This window comes from Ambystoma mexicanum, chromosome 4p (assembly GCF_040938575.1).
Source record: "Ambystoma mexicanum isolate Mex_15411 chromosome 4p, UKY_AmexF1_1, whole genome shotgun sequence".
NCBI classification, from domain to species: Eukaryota; Metazoa; Chordata; class Amphibia; order Caudata; family Ambystomatidae; genus Ambystoma; species Ambystoma mexicanum.
The window spans coordinates 489,180,604-489,200,842 of NC_090927.1; the positions used below are offsets into that span (position 1 = coordinate 489,180,604).

General features: G+C 44.8%; 1 protein-coding gene across 3 annotated transcripts in view; it reads right to left on the minus strand.

The window, feature by feature from the left end:
• RNF144A (ring finger protein 144A) overlaps nucleotides 1-20,239 on the minus strand; it is a 670,385-nt gene that overhangs the window by 495,573 nt on the left and 154,573 nt on the right. For all 3 annotated transcript variants that reach the window (XM_069606020.1, XM_069606018.1, XM_069606019.1), the window contains one exon: nucleotides 2,944-5,396. In XM_069606020.1, the coding sequence (XP_069462121.1) occupies nucleotides 2,944-3,193 (250 nt within the window). In that variant the 5' untranslated portion in view covers nucleotides 3,194-5,396. The remainder of the gene's footprint in view (nucleotides 1-2,943; nucleotides 5,397-20,239) is intronic.

Genomic DNA, 20,239 nt, shown 5'->3' on the forward strand with positions numbered 1-20,239 from the left:
AATCAGGCCCACAGTTTCTTACAGGAGCAATACTGTTATTAGGTATAATGTAACAAGTTAACATTTTAGGAACGGAATTACATGATCGTCTTAAAAATAAAAAAAAATAAAAAAGAAATCAGTTAGCACATGCTGGTTTTAGCCAGACAGGATACAGTTAGCTTAATAAAAGCATCAGCCCGATTACTTTGGGTTTACAATTATTTGATAAATAAACATAAATGCTTGACTAGCACTCCCACACAGGTCTTTGGCACTTAAGAGTGGAGAAGATGATTACTGCTGCACTGGCTCTCTATTAGTCCCTTTGAACTTGAGAAAAGACAGTAGAGAGGGCTGAGGACAAGAGGAATGCAGGGCGAGCTATGCTTTCATTGACCATTGCATCTTAAAATAGCGAGCTTTGCTACACTTGTCAATTGCATAGCAAATTGCTATGCAACACTGCTTATGTTATGCCTTTTCACAGATGTGAGCGTGTCAAGAGCATTTTCAGTTTCTGTTCTGCAAAGCTGAATGACCCTTCCGCCGTATTTGCATGTAATAAAATATCTATTATTGATTCCTTGGATTGTTTTTTTCGAAGGTTTTTTGGGCCTATCTTACATACACCAGCTTTCTGAACTCTACAATGGCTGCCTGTAGAGTGTACAATACATTTAAAAGTGCTCTGCATCTCTGCGCGCATTTCTGGGTAAGGAGGCAAAATGTTACAAGTAACTTCACACCCTACTACCTATGACCAACACCAAGATCCAGCAAAGCTGCATGCCAGCCAATGCCTTGCTAAATTGGGAAGAAGCCTTCAGGTTAATCATTTGCAAATGTGATAACAAAACTCTGTAACACACTACCAAGAGAGAGATGCACACAACACCACCACCTCGCCTTCCGCCAAGCACTCGGAAGACTTGGTTCATAATCAGGCCCTTTAGATTTCGATTAGAATAAAAGGCCCTTGACCATAGTCACTGAAACACCTCTTCTGCACCCAATCAACAGTTCGAAAATAAAAAAATAAAAAGAAGAAAACTAATTAAGATAACCATAAAAAGAATCACAATGAGCCCAAAACAGACAAAAAGTTGATTAACCAACCATACCGATGCGCCACAGATAGAAGTCGCGTCAAGATCTACCCTATAAGAACACAGTTCCTTCAAAGAACTCAGATAGCTGTAAGTAACTTATCACTACACCGTGAACCACTACTAACCACCTAGCAACCTTCCAGCCTCCCACTCTAACCAACAACACATAATCCTTAAAATTAAAACACTATTCGAAGCTTTGGGACCAATACCATCACAAACACATATCTTACACAAAGGAACCTTTTGGACCACTGCACAAAGTGCCAAAGACATCCACTCAATCAGGGCCAGCCTTTGCTCTGCCAGCGGCCGGGGCGAGGAAAATCATGTAGCACTTCCCCCGGACCGCCAAGGCTGGGGGGGGCGGGTGAGAGGGCCTAGCAGTGGTGCTCCCCATTCCTGTGCTGGAGCGGGGAGTTAATCACTTCAATACGGCACCATTGCTAAAGCAGCATGGGGCAGCTAAAAGCTACCCCATGCTGCTTTAGCATTGGCACACTACTGAAAGCAAATGCACCCCACTCTTATGCTGGCAAGAGCGAGGAACATTTCCTTTCAATAGGGCGCCTTTACCCACCATGCCAGCTATGGGGAGCCCTTGAAAGACCACCCCCAAGCTTGTGGGGGCTAATGTAGCACCGCAGGCGACCTCCCTGCACTCAATCACACATCAACATATCACTCAAACACTTATTAGGAGCACTACCTCAAATGCACAACCTGCCAGCCCACTTCAGGGCATACACAGGTCGAGTCCCACCACACAACACGCCTAAAACACTGCTTACCCTTCACACAAAGACCAATTCCTTCCAATATGCATGCAACAAAACAGCGGCAAGACAATCTTGCATTGCTTCCTCTGCTCGTGACCAATGCTACTGACTCTATTGCAGGGCCTGAAGCACAAAGAGACTGTGGAAGTGGTAGAAGCTTTTCTACCCAAGACCCTATAACATAACATGCTTCAAGATTGTGTGTTGGGTTCACTCATGCGATGTGCCTTGCTTGCACAGGCTTAGAAACCCTGTTGACGTTAGACATGCCAGATGCCATCATCCCAAAGAAACACAGATCTTCGTATGGATAGAGCAATATCAGGAGAAAAGCATAGCACCAATGCGTTGATTTGGTGCCACAATAATGATTTTTAGAAATAGCACACCTGTAAAACAAACGACAATATCATGCCCAGTGGGTATGTGAATACAGAATGTAAATGAACAATCGATATGAATAAATAGAATGCTGATCGGGACGGCCCTGTTAGTATGAAGTCTATTCGGTCAGTTGGACCTATATATGCCGACCTATTTTCTATGTAAAATCTAGGCAGCAGAAATAACCCGTAAATCACAGAACGCAGACACAATGTTTCTTTTTTTTTCTTTCTTTTTTTACTGTCGGAGCCATATGCAACTTGACAGCAGTAACAATGTGCTCTGACCAGGCTGCGCTCCTACCATGCATTTTTGACAGCTTGCACCTTCATAAGTAAGCACATTGCTTTGTTGACTGCGCATCAAACACAGTTTCTGTTGTAACAATGAAATCCTAGCGTTGTTAAACAGCAGAGGACACGCGTTAATACAAAAAAACAATACACCACTCGGGGAGTTTTGATTTTTCCAAAATACATTTATGTCATGACTTTACTCAGTCTGGGGCTTCAGATAACAGTCCATAAATGCAGCAACGGGAAACGAGCCCACTAAAATAGCATAATACATTATAAATCAGAGGTTTAAAGCCACACGCTTTGATTCCAGGGCTCAAGCAGTAGAACAACTCACAAAGGATCTATATAAAGTGCAAGTCACAATGTTTACCCCAAAGACGGGTCCCTTACCAGATGGACGGGTCCAAGTGCAGGCAGCGCCAACAAGTAGATTCGGCTCGGTAAGCTCCAGCACTAGATGCAGTATGCGTGTCTGTGATTCCAGTGAGCAGATTCCACTCGAAAACGGGATTGGTTGGCGGTTGATACTAAAGTGTAACATAACCACTGTTCCCGGTGGCTGTGATTCACAAAAGCAGATTCTCGGAAAATATATCAGCATGTACGTAATAGCAAGGGAGGCTTCACCAGACAAGAACATTCACATGAAGCAAAAGATAAAGATACACAAATCAAGCTGCTTTGCTTTAAATGAAAATTCAAAGATACGTTTGCAGTCAATATATTATCTAATGTGTATTTAAGTAAAACGCAAATCTATCAATGAATTATATTATGCTCGTGTGAGGTTTGGAAAAATGAGTTATGATTAAAAGAAAAGTCTACACACGTTGATAGCTCTCAACTCACCCGCTTTTGGCGGGTGTCACCCGCCTTGCAAAGGGCTGACTCACCCGCCGAACCTCCTGCACGCCCATTCATTTCAATGGGCGTCTCACCCGCCAGAAACAAAATCGGGTGATTTCACCCGCCTTTGCGAGACAAATGGTTGAGAGCTATGCGTTGGAAATGCCTTCATTAAGGTACAATGTACCTCTCAACCTCTTCAGTTCCCAAGGCTGGTAAAATAAATAGATTTTTTGTCTTTGGCAGGTGAAAGCCTACCGAAGCCTACGGACGAAGACATGCCAACCCTCCAGTTTTCACAGGATGCTATCGATTTTTTATTTAAAATTGTTGGTGTTTTTTTTCTTCTCCCACCTAAAACAATTCTTGCCCCAATTCAATCCAATACAAGAATTCTCCCGCGTTCCATAGCAGAATTTCCCTTCCTGGTGCTGCAAAATGTTTGCATGAAAATGCGGAGCGGTAAGGGGCTTGACGGGTGAATGAACTGATTCCATGGCAGATGACACCCGCCAAAACCGTGTGAGTTGAGATCAGAGGTATGGGTAAGCACTCTTTGGAGGTCAAAGGACACGGTTTTGGGTGTTCAGATTTTTTGTTTGCCTAGTGGTGATAGTGCTAATAGATAAACTTGATCACATTACAAAACCTCTCCTTCATAGCATTCACTTTAAATATCATTGATGCAGGGCAGTGCTTAAAGTGGTATGGAAATCAAAGCGGTTCTATAAGGTGGGGTGGCCTAAGAGGGGGAATGGCGTGTCAGGCATCCCTTATCTATCATGACCCTCTCATCCGCATACATGCCAACATTCTGACACACCTAAGGAGGGAGATTTCGTCAGGAAAATCGGGAGACATATATTTTCCCATAGGAATGCATTGGGCCTACAGTTATTTTAGGTGGGGGAACTTGAAAAATAGCAATATCTTTCACTGAAAAATTAGGAGTCTTCCACCTAAATCAGGAGGGTTGGCTTGTTTGCATATCTGTTCCGGGGGTGATGATCCCTGCATCTCTTACTTAAAGGGATGACTGGTGGGCGTCGGCCCCACATAAAACCAAGAGCGTTGTCATAGCTCTCAACGTTTTGTCACTACACAGTGGGTGAAAACATTTGATTTTGCTTTTGGCGGGTGAAAGCCCATTCATTTATATGGAAGTGTACACCGATTGGCGGGTGAGAGAGCTGCTTTCAGTGCGGGTGACACCTGCCAAAAGCTTGTGAGTTGAGAGGTATCAGTTGTGTCAAAGGGGATGAATTAAATAACATATTCAAAGATCGAGATACATCAGCTGTCTCTGTATTAAGTAGAGATTAATCACATGCCACAAGAAATCGCAACATGCAGGGGTGATAATCCCTTCATCTCTTACCTAAAGAGATTCCTGGCGGGGGGTCAGCCCCACATAAAACCAAGAGAGTCGTGTCAATGTTGATGATTTAAATAATATATTAAAAGATCGAGCTGCACCAGCTTTCGCTATATTAATTAGAGATGAATCAGACGCAACAAGAAATCACAAAGTTATTTTTCATTATGTAATCGAAATGCACGCAAATGTCTGAATTCACGAATGCACAAAAAATACACGTATGACAATATTACTTAAATACAAAAAATATTTAAAAATTCAGATTTTCAACACATACGTTCTATTAAAGACGTGAAGGTTTATGCTTTACTCTCATCTTTACTTTCTCGAGCAGCATCATTAATCATAAAAACAATAACCTAACAAAGTGAAAAAACTTCAATCTCCATGTATTTTGAGTCCTTTGTAGTCCTTAAAGATTTTGGTCAGTGAAACACAACACGTGGCTTTTCTCAACCAATAGATCATATGCTTCCTCATAAAGTCTGTCCGCAATCTTAAATCCTCCTCTTTCTTTTGCTGATCTTCTCAACATTTGCGCCCCAAACGGTAAGCGCCAATTGACCTGTCCCTCCAAACAATTTTCCCGACCCTGACAGTTTGTTATCTGTCATGGAACCTGCAACATAAACCAAAAGTCAGACATTTGGTCTACTTGGGTGGGTAATAGTGACACAAGAGGAAACATTTGCATAATATATGTGTATCATGGCAATAAATTACATCATTACAACATTCATCATTGATCTCGATTACTAGAGTGCGATAATCCTTCATCTCTGTGTCTTTAATAGAATTATGAATTTCTGTAGCATATGTGTTGAAAATCTGAATTCTAAGTCAAGAACCAGAGGCTTGGATTATGCTTGTTAAAAGCTTACTTACCACCAACGTCGATGCCTTCTCTACTGGCTTGAAATAAAAAGTTTTGAATGTCGATTCATTGGACCAGTCTCCCGCTCTCATAATGTATTCTAGTCATGCCCCCACATTAAAAGCCGTATAGGCCATCGCTCCCCTCACTGAATGGGTGGCATAACACTTATGTATTTATTTATATATATTTTCATTTGGAGAGCGTGCACAAACCCGCAGGCATCAGGGCGCTTTTACCAGTTACATGGGGCCCATGGTAGGGTATAGGTGTAGGTGCATTTACAAATTACGGCTACTGATGCATATGTACAAGAGTTTCCATAGTTAACTTACAGGCATGGGGCATTGGTAGAAACTTCCAGGCATGAAGCGGTGCACAGGTATGCTCTTTCGATTAAGTGAACAGCCAGGTTTTGTGAGCTTTGCGGAAGACCCAGTAGGATTCTTCAACTCTCAAGGAAGGTGGGAGAGAGTTCCAGTACTTGGCGGAAAGAACTGGAAGTTGGACCCTCCTGCTATGTCTCGTTTGAACTTGGGCTGGGGCAGCCTGTGGGAGTATGGATCTCTAGTGGTCCTACTAGATTGAACTTTGGTGATATTCTTAACCAAATAAGGGGGGGGGCTGCATTGGAGATACACTTGTGGGTGATTGAATGGGCCTTCAATAGGATTCTTTCGTTAATGGGTAGCCAGTGAGAGGCTCTGCAGGCGGCCGAGATGTGCTCTGATCGTGAGATATTGAGGGCAGCGCGTAAGACATTATTTTGCATGGGTTGGAGTTTTTTTATATTCCGAGTTATAGGACATTGCAATAGTCCAGCCTGGCGCCCACCACTGCCTGGGTGATCATTGGACAGTTGTCACTGGATAGGAAGGGCCTGGTGGCATTGAGCAGTTTGGTTGAGTAGGCTGCTGCAGGGGAGGTGGCACTTACTCGGTGTGTTAGGGAGAGAGTGGCATCGTGATATACTCCAAGTGTTTTTACAGCTCAGGAGACAAGGATCACAGATCCATCGATGTTGAAGGAGGTATATTGAGAGTTGAGCATTTTTACTGCCACTGCCGGACCAACAATGAGAAGTTTGGTTTTCTCATCATTGAGACACTCAATGTCAATGCTTGCCTGGCTCATCAACCATCTGACCTATCTTGCCAGAGTTGCAGGAGCTACTGTCCTGAAGGGTTTCCTTAGAGCAATGAGTAATTGAGTCCCCCATGCTGGTCGTCGGTCTTTCGTTATTCTTTCGTCAGCTGATACACATCTCAACGAGCATACCTTAGGATTGTCCGGGAATGTTTCACACGACACAGATCTGGAAAGTTATCCCCTGTGGGCATAACAATTTCTTGTTGACTTCTAACGTGCTCACGTCCGATACCCTCTTACATGACAGCAAGCATAGAAGCATTGTCACCTTGGCTGATAAAGAATTCCTCGTTAGATCACTGTTGTCTGGCAATGTTGTGAACATTTTAAAAACCATATCTACATCCCACACTTCGTCGTAATTCTCCCTCGGAGGTCTGATCATTCTAACACCCTTCAATAGTGTACATATCAATGGGTGTTCCCTGACTGACTGCCCTTCTATTTTCAGATGTCCTGCCGATATTGCTGAGCAATAATCATCCTGTATGCTTTGCCTTGAGCCGCCAGCTGTGCTATGAAATTGGCTACATGTAGCACATCTGTTCCAGCAGGATGTATGTTCCTTTCCATGCACCAGCTATGCCAGATTGACCAAGCCGACATGTTTGCCTTCCTGGTCCCTGTGGCCATGATTCGTCGATGATATGTTCAACCTCGCTCAATAGTCCTGGCCTTGTCCAGGAACCCATGAAATTGACCATGCAATAAAGCTGAGGCTGCCCATCTTAACCAGCGGGTGACCTCCTCCTGCCCGGACCCTCACTATTAGCTCGTAACTCAGTAGAGCTACCAGATTGTGTGTGACATCTCTAAGAGATCCAGTAACCATGATTGACCCCTCCAATCTGGGGTTATTTGAGCCATGGACACTTGTTGTCTCACTTGGGTCAGCGTCCTCGCTATCATTGAGAATGACGGGAACGCATATTCTGTGCATGGAACCCAGGTCTGTAGGAATGCATCTATCGCTTCCGCCTGAGGGTCTGGTCTCCAGCTGAAGGACCAAACAATTTGTCTGTTCAGTCTCAACGCAAATAGATCTGCCTGGCATGGGCCCCATCTTGCCTTCAAGCTCTGGAAAACTCTCTTGTCCAGCTTCCAACTACTGGCATCCTTGAGGAATCTTTGCGTTCCAGTCGTCCACTTCGTTCTGACGGCCTGGAAGGTATTCTGCCATCACTGACACCTCTCTTTGAAGACAAAGGTGCCAAAATTCTTTCGCTAGTATTGCTAACATCTTGGGATTTCATGCCTCCAAGTCTTTTTATGTAACATACTGCAGACACGTCATCCATTTTAAAAAGAACGCAGCACTGTGCTCTCTCTTGTGGCCAACATTTCACTGCGAACGAGCCTGCTAAGAGCCCCAGGCATGTTAAGATTCAACTCCTCTTCTGACCATCTGCCCCCCCGTCAACAGATCCCCACACCATGCACCCCGGCTCCATCTGCTGGCATCGGACTCTATTATTAGGTCCAGGGATGAGCCAAATATTGCTCTTCCATTCCACGCATCCATATGCAGAAGCCACCACTCCAGTTCCTTTCTCGCATCCAATGTTAGTGGTATCCTTTGTTCGTAGGATATGCCCCTCCTGAGATGCTGTATCTTCAATCTTTGAAGTACTCAGTGGTGTAAAGGGCCTGGGAATATTGCCTGTATTGATGAAGCCAGTCGCTCCACCAACCTAGCTCTCTCAACGACATTGCTTCCTTCGCCAGCGTACTCTTTATCTCTTTTTTGATGTTGTTTACTAAGTTCAGGGGAAGACTCAGTGTCCCTTTCACTGTATCTAAATTGTACTCCAGAAATTCCTGGTTGAAGGAGAGATTTCTCCCAATACACTAGGAAACCTAGGCGTAGCAATAGATTTATGGTGGTGTCCACCTGTTCCTTTATCAACACCCTGTTCTGACACATTATTCATACATCGTCCAGGTAAATTATCAATCTGATCCCTTGTTCTCTCAGAAAAGTTACAACCGGTTTCATCACCTTTGTGAAGCACCAAGGGGCTGGCACCAGCCCAAAGGTTAGACATGTGTATTCCCATATCTGACCGCTTCAACGGAACCTTCAAAATTTCTGTTGTTCTGATGAAATGGGTACTGTCAAGTATGCATCCTTGAGGTCTATTCTGACCAACCAACCCCCTTGCTGTAAAAATGTCTCTCAGGAGGTGTATGCCCTCCATCTTGAAGTGTCCGTGTACCACCAAACTGTTGAACTCTCTTGGATTTATGATTGGTCTCACATTTTGACTCCCTTTTTACCAAAAATGTGGTGCTTAAGAAACGTCCTGTCGTATCTGTCACCTTGACTATGGCTGCCTTCTGTTCGAGCCCTCTTATTTCTGAGTCTAGCAGTGCCCTGTCTGCTGCATTCTGTATTAACTTGTTTGGCCATCTCTCTTCTCTTGTATTGGTAGGGTATGAAAGTCTATATGAAAACCTCGAACTGTATCTGTAACCCAAGCATCTGTTGGTATGTGCAACCAGCTCTCTACACATAACTCTAACCTTCCGCCTACCGCAGCAACTTCTAAGTTCACATCTAGCATATGAGCACTTGTTCTCACCTGAACTAGATTGGTGTTGGTTGTCTGATTGTCTCCATCCCGTTCCTCTTCCTCTTCCTCTCGAAGGGAAGAATGGGTTGGGGCTTCTCTCGTCTTGTTTCCACCGGTTCCTGTCCTTGTAGGACCTGTTGAATGTGTAGTAGCTGACAGAACAGCCCATACCTCTCCCAACCCATCCAAAATTCTGTTTGCCGAAAACCGTTTTCAGGGATGCTTGAGCTTTGTCAATGGCTGTGTAAGAATATGCACATTTCATCAACTCCTTTATGACGGAATCGCCGAACAACTTTCCTTTAGCTGATGCAGCTGCTTCTGACGTGGTTAGTTCACTGAGCTTCAGGTCGATCTTTACGAGTATCGACCTCCTCCTCTCCATAGTAATTGTGCAATTAGTGTTGCCAACTAGAAAAATCGCTCTTTGTGCCCACTCTGTCAAGATCACAGGGTCTATGCCTCTTTCTTGTCTTTCACCTCTTTAGCCATTTCTATAATCTTTGCCAGTGGACCAATCACATCAATAATCTTGTCCTGGCATTAGCACCATGACCTGTCAAGACCTTTAATATCTTTCACGTATCTTCCCATGAACGTTACCATCCAGTCATCGATATCCAGGGTTTCCGCTATCCCCTCAAAAAGATGCGGCCTGGGGCATTCCGCCCAGAGCTCGTTTCTTGGCCTCCTTAGCCAAGGACATCCTGAGATGCTTTTTTATATAGGTCACCACTTGCGTCTGTGGTTCCCACTCTGAAGAGCGTGGGTGTATCAAGGCACCGGGCCAAATTCATCCCCGGCCTCTTCTTCAATGAAGGTGACTTTCCTTTTCTTGGAAACTCCTTTCCTACCCTCTTCATCAGATGATATAATTTCAACCTCATTGTCAGATGACTGACTCTGCCTGTTGTCTCCTCACACACCTCTGACCTCTCTGAGGTTGCATTGTGCTTCTGCACTCCTTCGTTTTGGAGCTCACTGTCTTCTTCTTAACCTTTCCTTTCTGTGGTGAGCCCAGGGAGGGTGGGTCCTGGCCACTCAGGCCTTACAGGCTTTCTTTCTTCCCCCTTTCTGTCTCCCATGTCCACTCTCTCCCCTGGGTTCTTCAATACCATGGGAGAATTTCAACCAGTCCTCCATGAGGGACAACTGTTGGGATCCGTGTCCCATACTGGTTCCCAGAGCCTTCTGTAAGACCTGCCCCATACTGGGCTGGATTCTTTTTTGGCTCACCTGCGCTCTTCCTTCTTCACGGTAGCTGGACATCATGTAACGATTCACTTAGGAGATTGACCACAAATACAGAATTCTTGGGCCTGTTCCCATCCAAATATATATGCATACATGGGCAGAACATGTGTGCAGTGAAAAAAAAAATAAAAATAAAAAAAGATATATATATATTCAGTGAAAAAACATTGTAAGGGGGCATTATGGTTAAGTTGCACTACTAAAACACTACCACCTTTACTGGAAAAACTATGCTAAAGGAACGTTATGCTTAAAGTGCCCTAGTAAAAACCTACGCAATTCACTGACAAAAAACGTTGCTAAAGGGATGTTATGGTTAAGTTGCACTAGTACAAACCTATGCAATTCAATGGACAAACGTTGTTACAGGGACGTTATGTTTACAGGTAAAACCAAAAACCCCCAGAAATTTGCCAGTTATGGTAAGCTAAGCAATCTCCTCCCTCATTTTCTCTCGCCTCTTCTATTGTTCTTCCTTCTTCCTTGGTCTCCCTGCCTCCCACCTTGCCCCCCTCAAATCCCTCTACCACTCTGCAGTCCGTACCTTCTGCCTTCTCTCTTCCTTTGACTCCTTCTCTAACCCTCTATCTAACCAAGGCTGTCTTCCTTTCCACTCCCAACTTAAATTTCACTTCCTTTGTCTTGTCTTTAAATCTCTCCATGACCTTGCCCCTCCATATCTCTCCTCTCTTCTCTCATTCCACACTCCCTTTCGCTCCCTTGACTCTGCTGATCTCTTCTTACTTTCTGTTCCCCCTCCCCTTGTGCCTCTTCTCATTTCCGCTCCTTTCAGCTCCCTGCCCCTTTACACTGTAACTCCCTGCCTCTTTCTATCTGCTCCTTCCCTGCCTATTCATCATTCCATTCCTCCTTGAAATCACTCCTTCTTCATTCCCCTCCCTGACACCCTATCCCCTTTTTTCCCTTTCTCTCTCTCTCTCCTCTCTCTTTCTCCCCCTAGTAACCCCATCTTAGTTTTCTTCATCTTCCCCCTTCTTTCATATGAGCTCTCTTCCTAATATTTACTTTACTCCCTAATCTCTCTCCCTCATCCATCCTTCCCCATCCCCCTCCTCTTCTCCTCCTTCTCATATGCAAATTGTTCTACATACCGTTTTTTGGTTTGATTCATATATATTGTTGCTTCTACTGTTCCATGTTTGATGTATCCTTGTTGTTAAACTATAAAGCACCTTGGATTAAGGTGCTATATAAATACAATAAATACAAATACAAATGCGTACAGCAGTCGCGGACTATGTGTCTGGTTGCGGACTTTGGGTGGCATCCAACCTGGTCAGAAAGGCAGGGGCTTTCTTACGTAATGGTACCATTCACCAAACCCAAGGAACATATACAAACAGCACCATGTGCATGAAGTGCAAGGGAAAATAGAGGAGGTCTGCAAACTGTGTACTTATGAAACAAACAGCACAAAGGCATAGGGAGAACACCATAATGGAATGCACCAACAAGAGAAGTGAAATCTGCCGTCAACAATCTTACCGCACTGCTACTTTACATGGTAACAAAGTACGAACGGGCAGAGTAAGGACTGGAAGACCACAATGTCACTACAACGTAGTGAGCACACTGAAGTGTGTCTGATAATTGCATAGGTGGTGCAGTATACAACAGTTGAGAAGCATAACGTTTCTTTTTTTACGCAGGAATGGCAAGCACCTTAGAGTGGCTGGAAGAAATGTTCCCTCATGAAGCAATGACTTACGAAAGTAACCCCATTGGTACGCACCGCAGTCTGAAATGTAAAATATGTAATATCTATTGCTTCATGTACACCTAGCAGATTCTATTTTCTTTAAGAGAACATATTGGAAAGGAAAGCAAGGCAGCACAAGCGGCACCCTTTCGACAACAGCATACGGTCACAGGAAAGGAAGGAAACTCCATAAATAGCAAACCGCCTTAAAAGATGACATACAAGGACATAATATGGTCAAAATGAAATACCACTGCCCGACCTGCATGTGTACCCCCTTCCCCATTTCACAGCCTGCCATCCCCTCAAAATCTGTGTGATTAGAGACATTACACTGCTACCTCAATCCCTTCTTCCCCTCATGACCAACTTTTGCAATTCCCCAATTCCCCACAATAAGTATCCACTTCTGCTACCCCCTCCCTTTCCTAATGGCGTGTATGAATTTGTGGAAGTAAACGTTGATATGTAGGTTGTTGCTGAGTGTACATGTGGCTTTTCCTTTGGTTTTAAAATGCCGTTATGACTCAGCACTACACAGTACTGGTGGGAATTACTGCAATTAAGGAAAAGGGAAGTGTCCTACTGACAGCGCACCTGCCCGTATATCCACAATCACAATGAGGCAATTGTACCACGCCAGTACGAACCGCATGTCTGCACCTTGTGAACCACCTATAACTAGTTGTGGGAGCAGACGTTTTGTCCGTTGCACAAGTACACGAATGCGCATCTCTTCCTCTATCACTGCTCCTGTCCAGCATATGCAAAGAAACTTGTGACGAACTTTAAGTAGTTTGTGGCACCCATCCACATCCTACAGGTAGCTGTACACATAAACATCCCACCTACTGCACCCTACAAACACCCAGCGTGTCCCAAAATGGTTGGCGCACATGTGTTTCACTATTAATTACTGCAGAGATCCCAACAGTGTGCATAGGACACCTATGCACATGCGGACAAAATATTCTGCCCAAAACGTTCCCTGTGGACAGCGATCCCAATGGAGAACTTGCACGGCATCACCATGGGACCGCACCCACGCTGCATGTGGGCCCTTATGGCGTGGACACAATCTGGACCCACGAACAGTGGAAAAGTGCAATGTTCTGTGATCTACGAAGTGTTATTGGGAAATTGCTTACAAACTCCCCACAATGTGCCATTGTACATGTATGTATTTGGTTCAACAATGTAGGCCTCTTTGCCAGCTGCAAGGACTCTGCAGCAGCCCTACAAAAGGTCACACCCCAGACCTGCTCCGCATTCTGTTTATAGCTTTTCAGAACGGAGTAGCAGCCTACATAGCTGTGAGCTGATACTGAGTTTGGAACAATTTCTGCTATGTTACATTACCTTTGCAAGTAATGGCAACCATGTAAGCCTGTCTACCTACGCACAGTAATGGAGAGAAGTATTAACGCCCCTTCCTGTGAATCACACCCACAGTACCAATAATCCCCACTATATCATTCCCATGGGGAGCATGCACAGAACGGAAGTATATGGCACGCGAGCTTCTTGAAGTACCGCGAGGGCCATGTCCTAGTAAAGCAGTAACAGCCCTTCTTCGCTTTCCTCTATCTTCTTTGCAGCCACCCCTCATTCGGTACTGATAAATAGTCACACACGCATCCACCAATCACAGTAAGGAGCTCGGCATGTAACACATCAGTTGTGAACAACATTCCTCTACGTAGACACCACACCCAGAAATGTTATTGTGCAATCCCTTAGCCTGCACAGTCCCATTTCCATGCCTGCCATCCTCAAAAGCCCTATATGTGGCTTTCGTGCTGTGTGCGGGCATGGGGGAATAAATTGCAACCAAGGTAGGGGATTTCGTCTTCAGTGGTGGCTCTGAAAAGAGCCTTTTTTTTGTAGATGCTTCTAGAGAAACACCTTTATTTTCATAGGGTTTTCTGTTTTCTTCTCACATTTTTACAATAAACTTTTCAACACCGCCTGTATATGGGCAAACAAAAGAGCATCACCAATGCTGGACAAACAAATGCCATTTGCATGGAAACACACTGCATTTCAAGAATGAATACTGTTATGGTTGCATAAGAACATCCCACGAGCGGACACACAATCACACATGCTTCTATTAATGAGACCCCTTCCAGCCTCTGGCTGGGCAAAGCATACATTAGGATAGTTCCATACTCTTCTTGGTGTTATGGCAGCGAAAACCACCTGGGCAGTGGGAAACAGCCTCTTCACTGCCTTCATCAACCTCTTCAGTTGATGGAACACACGTGATCAAGTCATATAACCCAAATGCATGCCGCCATAATGCACAACGACAACGTGCACTGGAGAAAAACTGGCCACTTGTCTGCAAAGGTCAAGAATAACGCCAAAACTGTGGACATTGAAAGTGCACCACAATGCGCCCAGTCCTTCCAAACCGAAATCACCATCAACGTACCTTTCCTGGGCATACTTGTGCAGATCTACCACAAAGGCATCACCCAAAATCAATACAATGCGTTTCTCCATGTGAACCCTCCTCACTATGCAGAGTAATGAAAAATAGTATTAACGGCCCTTCCTGTGAACCACACCCTCAGTACCTGATTGGATAATCCCCACAGTCCCATTTCCATTGGCCCGCATGGTGAGAAGCGCAGACTGTGGCATGTGCACTTCCCCAAGTACCGCGAGGGCCGCGCCCCAGTAAAGCAGGACCAGTCCTTCTTCCCTTTCCACAATTTTTTGTCCAGCACTACCTCATTGGGTACTGTTAATTAGTCACACATGCATCCAACAATCACATCGATGACGTCAGCATGTAATACTGTCAGTTCTGTACAACACCTCATATGTACCGTAACACATTTAGAGTGCAGGTGCCATGTAATTCAAAAGCACCTCCAGTACAAAGTTCTGTAAAACTATCCAAGATTTCAGCATCCACATTCACCCACATGGCCACCCATCACCGCAAAGTACAGGTAGAAATATTTTCTGTACACTATTTTTACAACTCTGTTATAAGTGCCTCTGAGCAGGCTGTCTGCCACTGAACGTCCACAACGTACTTACAAGATGTACTGTCCTTTCTCCCATCACCTACCATCTAGTGCCACTGCAATGGAGTATGCTTTCAACGTTTTCATTTACCCATATTAGCCATTCTAATATCCAAACAGTAACTGTTTTCTTTCCTTACGACAATGCTACAAATGTTCGTCCGCACTTACCCATCTCCTACAAAATACGTAAAAATATCGAACAAAAGCAGCCTTCAATGTTTCTTAGCAACGTACATCAAATACATACTGTGCATGCACACAAACAGGATGCGTTTCCCTTACTTTGCACACTTCAGCCATAGCCTTCTGCAGGTCTCTGTACAAATAGACTTTCTGCCACAGTTATTGTGTACACGCCACAACCAAAAACCTTATTGAACAATGCATTAGCCTCCACAGTCCCATTTCCATGCCTGCCATCCTGAAAAGAGCCGGATGTGTCACGTGTAATCCTGAAACTACAGCAGAATCTGTGGTATTATCATGCTAGGAAGGGGACGGGGGAAAGAAATTTGAAACATGGTAGGGGATTGGGTCTATAGTGGTGACTCTGAAAAGATTATTTTTTTGTTTCGTGTTTTTTTTTACGTGCTAGCAAACAACCTTTTTTTATCTCATTACATATGTTTCTGATTGCTTCTCCTCCTTACATTTTTACCGAATTCTGGTCAACGCTTCTTACACAGTGTAAAAGAAAATGGCATTGCCAATGGCGGTCAAATAAATGCCATTTCTATGGAACCACTGCATATTTTGCAACCTCATGATCTCATAGTGGGTGGAGAACATCCCAGCAGTGTGCATACATTCACACATGCTTCTGTTTATAAGACACCTTCCGAGCTCTGGCTGGGGTCAAATTACACCAGCATGGTCCCATGCTCCTCTTGGTGTTATGCATGAGAAAACAACCTTGGCAGTGGTAAAAATCTGAATCACTGCATTCAGCAACTTCTTCAGGTGACGGAGCAAACACCCACATGATAAGTAACCCGAATATAGACTTTCATAATGCACCACGACAACATTAACGGTAGCCACACAGGCCACATATCTGCAAAGGTGAACCGTACCACAGAAACTGCACTCATAGAGACTGCCCCACAAAGCGTCCACTCCTTCCAGCCCGAAATTAGCAGCTATGCCTTTTTGCACGGCACACCTGTGCAGATGTTGCACAAAGGTATCATCCACGATTAGCACTGTGCATCTCCCCATCTCTACCAACCTCTCTACACAGAGTATTGGAAAAAATAGATCTTCCCCCCTTCCTGTCAACCACACCCTGAACACCTGATTGGATAATCCCCACAGTTCCATTTCCATGTCCACCTTGCTCAGAATGGCATGATGTGGCATGTGCGCTATCCCAGCTACAGCGAGGGCCGTGCCCCAGTAAAGCAGGGACAGTACTTCTTACCTTTCCACTGTTTCTTTTGCAGCACTCCCTCATTGGGTACTGTGAAATATTCACACACGCATGCACCAATGACAGCCAAGACCTCTGCATCCAACACTATAATTTCTGTACAGCACTCCATATTTATCGTTACACACTTTGAGTGCCCATCGTGTGTTCTTCCAAAGCACCTCCAGTAGAAAGTTCTGCAAAAGAATCCACGATTTCAGCATCCAAAATCATCTAGAGCAGCACCCATCATGACTTTTGGCATGTACACAAGAGTCTAGGCCTTGCCCACACCCAGTACAACATAATGGAGCCATGTATGCGAACATGTGGCCAGATACCACTATCCACAAATGTAACATAGCCAGCAGCACTTCTACCCAACCCCCACACCATAACACAGCAATGCATAGAAACATGTAACAGTTAGCAGAATCCACAAACATACCACAGCATCCGGCACCCCTACCCACTTCCATTCACTAAGTATGGTGTCACTGTCAACCAAGCCACAACATCTTCACAACATTGGCCCTACTCCCACCAATCTCCACAAAGCAGAGTATTCAAGCACATAGAAGATCCACTTCAACCCTATCCTCTTCTATACTGACAGTATTCCAACACTGCACCCAGTGGCCACACTGCAGGACTTGTCACTGCACCATCTCCAGCCATACACCGAAAACTGTAGGATGTTCTATCAATGACCACACCAATGGAACCAACAATGTACGCAGGTCAGATCACTTCTGGTGCTCTGTCAAGTCTAAACTGTGCTCCACAACCATTCTTTACAGGTCACCACCCTCTGACTGATGCAGAGTCCAAACTGCATTGCTGCGGTGGGTGTGGTCAAGGCCTAGGCTCTTGGGTGCATGGCCTATGGCCTGCGGCCTTTGGCCATGCACCCAAGAGTCTAGGCCTTGGACAAACCCACTGCAACGTAATGCAACCATGCATGCCAACATGTGACCAAGTACCAGAATCCACAAACGTACCACAACCATCGGAACTCCTACCCAATCTGTGCACTGTGATACAGCTATACATGGAAACATGCAACAGTTAGCAACATCTACACACATAACACAGCCTCCGGCACCTCTACCAACCTTTATTCACATACTATGTTTTTACTGCCAACCGACCCAACCACACAACAGTGGCTCTGAAACGGCAGTATCCAAGCACATAGTAGCTGCACTTGAACCCTACCCTCTTCTATAAGGACAGTATTCCAACACTGCACCCAGTGTGCACACTGCAGGACTTGGCACTACACCATCTCCAGCCATACACCGAAAACTGTAGGATGTTCTAACAATGACCACACCCATGGAACCAACAATAAACGCATGTCAGCTCACATCCGGTGCTCCCATCGAACCAACAATGTATGCAATACTGACAAACCACACACACAAGGCAACAATGTCAAACCTAGTTGCTACCAGGGCCCATAGTTGTTGGTGCAAGGCCTCCAGCCATGCATGGAAGGGGCTACGGGCTTACCACATGCAACACAGCATACCACATGCTATGTTACAATGTTTATGGCATGCGCAATGCACTCCTCTTCTGCAATTGAGCTGCCTCCAATCACCGTGGGAAGAGGTCGCGGCACGAGCTACCATGCCGTAATGAAGGCTGCCTACATTCCTCACACATGGTAGTCACCTGTGGAGGGACCCGTGAATTGCTGCAGTACGAACGGATACTGCAGGTACACCACCATCTTCTTCCACCTAATAACATATCTCAGATGAACCACTTCTCACTCCCCAACCTTTCCATTCCTTCTTCGCACCACCACATGGCATAAAGTATGTTTGCCAGCCCCTTTTGGTGCCGCACTGTCCTCCGATACACCATGGCGGCATTTCCCAAAAATGTTGACGCACAGCAAGCTTCCCTCCAGCCAATCAACGGCTGCGTACAATGTTCGCCAACATCACAGGGTACTCCAAGCAAATGAGACTTTTGTCTGCCGAGCAAACAGGGACATGGGACGGCGGAGGGGAGCCAGATATCCCGAATATTTTTAGATGTGCATTTCAGTTCTTTTCAAGAAAAGTACTAGCCAGATTTCCACCAAAAACACAAAAGCACGCTTTCGGAAACCAAGCCCCAGCCCCTGCCGCAAATATGGTTAAAATCCATCCAGCCGTTCAGGCTGTAGACGTGCGCAAACATTTTGCCCATTCAGTCTATGGAAAAAAAAATTGGGACCCCCTATAACTTTGCCCCCCCTCCACGAAACCTCACCCAGATTCCCAGAAGAATTCAGCGGGCCTCATATACTTTGTTGGTAAAGTTTTAGCCACATTCGTCCATGGGGAGCAAAGTTATAAGCTACCCAAAAGGTGGTCTTCCTATGGGTTTAGCAACTCAACCATAACTTCATGGGCACTACCGCGGGCCGTGTAATGTATGTGTATATATATATATATATATATTTATATATATATATAAACACACGCACAGTGGTTATCTCTTACCCCACAGTTTTTACAGGGACTGTGCATGTCCAGTATTGATTTCTAAAACAAATTATTAATAGCCACCAGGTGGCCTTATACCGCTCCGTCGAGCATTCTGACTGAAGCCTGTGGCTTTGAATTCCTCACTATGCTTTGCACATTGATTTTGGGAACCCTGTCGGGCGCTGACACCGCCTGAACTGGCTCTGCTTCAGTAAATTTACTTTCTCAGTCTCTGGGGGTCCTCGCACCTGTCAACGGTCAAGGAACAGTGATCAGTGAGCGCCGGAACTACAATCAGTCCGATCGCAATCCGATCACTCCTGTGACTGTAATGCCCCCTTTCTGTAAGTTTGGATAGTTGCGGTGGCTGGAACTTTCGCCTAGTCGCGCCCCCCTTCTATCAATAAGTTTCACCTTGCTATTGAGCTCCATATGAGCTCTTCCAAGCCCTTCTCATGCTGCGCTTGCGTAGGATTTAAGATGGTGGGCAGACTTTATGAGAAAGGATATGATCTATTGGTTGAGGAAGATCAAGTGTTGTGTTTCAAGGACCAATATCTTTTACGGACTACAACTTAAATACATGGAGATTGTAGTTTTTTCGTGTTGTTATGTTATGTTTTTATGGTTAATGATGCTGCTCGAAAAAGTAAAGATGAAAGTAAAGCATAATCAAAGCCTTCGGGTCTTGACATAGAATCTGTGTACCAATCAATATTTGTTGATATCTGGACCCCCTTTCTGGACTTTCTTAACTGAAATATTTGGGTGGTCTGCCTTTTCTCATATTTAGATACAGTTGGGTAATACTTTTCTCTTACTTGTTGTATATATATATGTGTATGTATGTGTGTACAGCTGGGAATATGTGTATATTTCTATGTGTATATGTGTGTGCTTACATGTGTACGTACATCTCATGGGGATTACCTTATTTCCCTTTTCCCCCTCACA